We start from the raw sequence: 4,264 nt of genomic DNA, 5'->3' as shown, positions 1-4,264 counted from the left end.
ATGGTTATTTTAATCAATTTAGCTTGAATTTAATTCGTGTTGGGTTGATAATGTTTTGCCTACTTGAATTATTAAATTAGTGTTTATGCTTTGTTATAGGCCTCGTGAAATGCTTGATTAAGTAAAATCATGCTTAGGTTATCCGGCATTATAATTGTTTAGATAACTAAAGAATTAATTGTTTAAACGGATTGAAATTACAATTAATGGACTCAAGATTTAATCGATGCATGTTTAATTCTTCTAAGGTAAGCGAAAATTAAATCGACATTGTATTTGGCGATACATATGCCTTGCATAACTTGCAAGATTGTTGTGATTAAATTGTTTCAAGGTATGGCTACTTTGTTACTTCACATGATCTTTTACATGTTTATTAAGTTGAATTAATCGGTTGAATCGACATAGGAATATGCGAGAGATAATTTAATTCAATCTGTTTACTTTATTAAATCTGTTTAGTCGGTTGAATTGGCACAGGGATATGTTCAAGAGATAAATGGAATTCTTTTAATCAGTAAATATGTTCATAAGTTAGCAAATTACTGGTTGCCGTGAATTTATTCATAACAGCATAAGCACGAATTTAATATTTCTAAGTTAAACAGGTATAATTAATCCAATACAATTATATCATCTTGATTAAATCTTAATTGAAATCGTGCACTAGAACTCTTTTATTTTATTTAAATTGTTTGCTTTGTTTTAAAATCTTATTTTATAAATCACTCTTTCCAAACCAAAATCATTTTTACCTCACCAAAGTGTTTTAATTAATTTCATAAATATTGCTTTTTACAGTCCCTATGGGTACGATAACTCGACATTTACTTGTCACTTTATTACTTATTACGATTGTGTACACTTGCACCTTTCCACCATTCCAACTTTTTGGCATTTTTTGGGATTTGTTTTTTTAAAAAAAACATTATTTGTGAATTTATTTTTACATTTTGGTTCTTTTATTTTCTTGTTCAATTTTACTTACTTAATTAATTCTTCTCTGATTATTTCAGGTGTTTATGAGTATTGAACGAATTATCGACTTACTCCCAGTGGACCCTGAAATAGAATGAACCTTTCGCCAACGAAGAAGACAAGCGAACCTGAGAAGGACCGAAGAGATGAATTTCGAGAATATAAATCAAGGAAACGGAGCAAACCTTGCTCAAAATCCTATCCTTATTGCTGATGATAGGGATAGAGCTTTACGACAATATGCCGTGCCAGTTTTTAATGACCTTAATCCAAGTATTAGAAGACCTGAGATCGAGGCACAACAATTCGAGCTGAAGCCAATTATGTTCCAGATGCTTCAGACAGTGGGCCAGTTCAGTGGAATGCCTACTGAAGATCCTCATCTTCATTTAAGACCGTTTATGGAGGTGAGCGACTCTTTCAAGCTTGCCGGAGTACCCGAAGATACATTACGATTAAAACAGTTCCCGTACTCGCTGAGGGACAGAGCTCGAGCATGGTTAAACTCACTACCACCGAACTCGATTCCTACATGGCAAGAGTTAGCAGAGAGATCTCTTGTGAAGTATTTCCCTCCTAGCAAGATTGCTAAGCTGAGAAATGAGATTACTGCTTTCCAAAAAATAGATGATGAGTCCTTGTATGAGGCATGGGAAAGATTCAAAGATTTATTACGAAAGTGCCCTCATCACGGAATTCCGCATTGCATCCAACTTGAGACATTTTACAATGGTCTCAACGCTCACACAAGGATGGTAGTAGATGCTTCTGCTAACGATGCTATCTTATCTAAGTCATACAATGAGGCTTATGAAATCATCGAGAGAATCGTCAGTAACAATTATCAATGGCCAACCAATCAAGCAATGTCAGGAAGACGAGTTGCTGGAATCCATGAAGTGGATGCTCTCACTTAACTTGCGTCCCAGGTATCTTCGATATCTTCAATGTTAAATAATCTTACCACTAATGGTATAACAGTTTTACAGCTCAACCACCTAACCAATATGAGAATATAGCCTGTGACTATTGTGGGGAAGGACATGTGTTTGAAGAATGTCTATCAAACCCAGAATCCATGTACTACATAGGTAATCAGAACCAGAACCGAGGAAGGCAAGGGCTACAATCCAACTTTTACAACCCATCGTGGCGAAATCACCCCAATCTTTCCTGGAGTAACCAAGGGGCTGGAGGCAGTAACAACTACACCCAACCTAGACCAACCCAGCTGCCTAGTATTTCACAGCAAGTTCAGAAACTAGCTCAGGCTGAATCGTCCAATAGCTTAGAGAATTTATTGAAAGCATACATGGCGAAGAATGACGCCACTCTAAGGAATTTGGAGAATCAAGTGGGCCAGCTTGCTACTGAACTTAGGAACCGTCCACAAGGTATTTTACCTAGTGATACGAAAAATTCGAGAAATCCAGGGAAGGAGCATTGTAAAGCACTAACATTGAGGAGCGGAAAAACGATAGAGCCCAACATCATTGAAGTGAAAAGGAGCATGCTGAAGCTCAAGATTCGGAAGAAGTTCAACCGAGTGTTGAAGTTCCTGTTCCACTAGAACCAGAACCTGCAATACCTGAAAAGATAACCTCAGAACCAGTCAATTCTGATCAGCCAACCATTCCATTAGCAGCAAAATTGCCGCTAAAGACAAATCAACCAGTACCAACTCCAGTATATAAACCTCCACCACCTTACTCTCAAAGACTCCAGAAGCAAAAACAGGAGGTCCAATTCAAGAAGTTCCTTGACGTACTCAAGCAACTTCATATCAACATCCCGTTGATTGAAGCACTTGAACAAATGCCAAATTACGAAAAATTCATGAAAGATATTCTGTCCAATAAGCGAAGACTTAGAGAATTTGAGACGGCAGCTTTGACGAAGGAATGCAGTGCATATCTTCAAGACAAATTACCCCCTAAGCTGAAGGATCCTGGGTGTTTTACCATTCCATGCAACATTGGAGCAGTTTATTGTGGTAAGGCACGATGTGACTTCGGCGCAAGTATCAACTTGATGCCTATATCGATATTTAAGAAGTTGGGGATAGGTGAAGTTCGACCTACTATGGTTACACTTCAGCTAGCAGATCGATCCTTAGCACATCCAGAAAGAAAAATCGAGAACATATTCGTACGCGTAGATAAGTTTATCTTTCTTACTGATTTTGTAATTTTAGACTTTGAAGCAGACAAAGAAGTACCAATTATCCTGGGGAGACCATTCTTAGCAACCGGAAGGACACTTATTGATGTGCAAAAGGGCGAACTAACTATGCGCGTTCAGGACGATCAAGTAACATTTAACGTTTTCAAGTCAATGCGATTTCCTGACGCAATAGATGATTGTTCTGCAGTATCCAACTCAGAGGATTTAATAGTGGAGAAAGAACTTAACTCTGTTGAGGATCCTCTGGAAAGAATTTTGACATCAGACCCTCCAAGTGATGAAAAGGTGGATGGAAACTTAGCTTTACTAGAAGCTAATCAAAAAGGATTTAATCCACAATCCCGTTTCGAATCTTTAGATTTAGAGGAAAGAGATTACACACAGCCAAAAGCGTCAATTGAGGAGCCACGTAAACTAGAACTCAATGTATTACCTTCTCATTTAAAATATGTTTATTTAGGTGACGCTTCTACTCTACCTGTGATTGTTTCAGTATAGTTAACATTGAGCAATAAGAGAAACTTATCTTAGTTCTAAAACAATTTAAGAAGGCTATCGGATGGACAATAGCTGATATTTGCGGTATTAGTCCATTTGTATGCATGCACAAGGTCATCCTGGAAGATGGTGAAAAAGGGATGATCGATGAACAACGAAGGCTAAACCCCATCATGAAGGACGTAGTGAAAAAAGAGATTATCAAGTGGTTAGATGCGGGTATCATTTACCCCATTTCAGACAGTTCATAGGTAAGTCCGGTTCACTGCGTACCAAAGAAAGGAGGTATCACGGTCATAAAGAATGAGAATAACGAGTTGATACCGACTAGAACAGTTATGGGATAGAGAATCTGCATCGATTACCAGAAGCTAAACAAGGCAACTAGAAAGGATCATTTCCCTTTGCTGTTCTTAGACCAGATGCTGGATAGACTCGCAGGGCGAGATTACTACTATTTTCTCGATGGATACTCAGGGTACAACCAGATTACGGTAGCACCAGAAGATCAACACAAGACCATATTCACCTGCCCGTATGGTACATTTGCATTTAGACGCATGCCATTTGGTTTATGTAATGCACCTGCTACATTTCAAAGATG

At 38.0% G+C, this 4,264-nt stretch overlaps 1 protein-coding gene and 1 non-coding gene across 2 annotated transcripts; one reads left to right on the top strand and one right to left on the bottom strand.

Moving 5' to 3' along the window:
• Positions 1-1,568: 1,568 nt before the first annotated feature.
• Positions 1,569-1,675, bottom strand: LOC128285920 (small nucleolar RNA R71). The gene has a single exon (XR_008276467.1). It is a non-coding gene; the product is annotated as a small nucleolar RNA R71 (small nucleolar RNA).
• Positions 1,676-2,814: 1,139 nt separating this feature from the next.
• LOC128285367 (uncharacterized) lies at positions 2,815-3,911 on the top strand. Its single transcript, XM_053022871.1, has 2 exons — positions 2,815-3,654; positions 3,774-3,911. The coding sequence occupies exons 1-2, from the start codon at positions 2,815-2,817 to the stop codon at positions 3,909-3,911; spliced, it is 978 nt and encodes a 325-aa protein (XP_052878831.1).
• The last annotated feature ends 353 nt before the right edge of the window (positions 3,912-4,264 follow it).

This window comes from Gossypium arboreum, chromosome 12, assembly GCF_025698485.1.
Source record: "Gossypium arboreum isolate Shixiya-1 chromosome 12, ASM2569848v2, whole genome shotgun sequence".
Taxonomy (NCBI): Eukaryota; Viridiplantae; Streptophyta; class Magnoliopsida; order Malvales; family Malvaceae; genus Gossypium; species Gossypium arboreum.
Note: the sequence above shows the minus strand (reverse complement) of the source record. Positions and strands in the feature narration are given on the sequence as shown.

Bases quoted from the DNA above. Each gene is read 5' to 3' on its own strand.
- LOC128285367 (XM_053022871.1), top strand. From the start codon at position 2,815: ATGAAAGATATTCTGTCCAATAAGCGAAGACTTAGAGAATTTGAGACG. The intron at 3,655-3,773 runs GTATAGTTAACA...TGCATGCACAAG, and splicing joins CTCTACCTGTGATTGTTTCA to GTCATCCTGGAAGATGGTGA.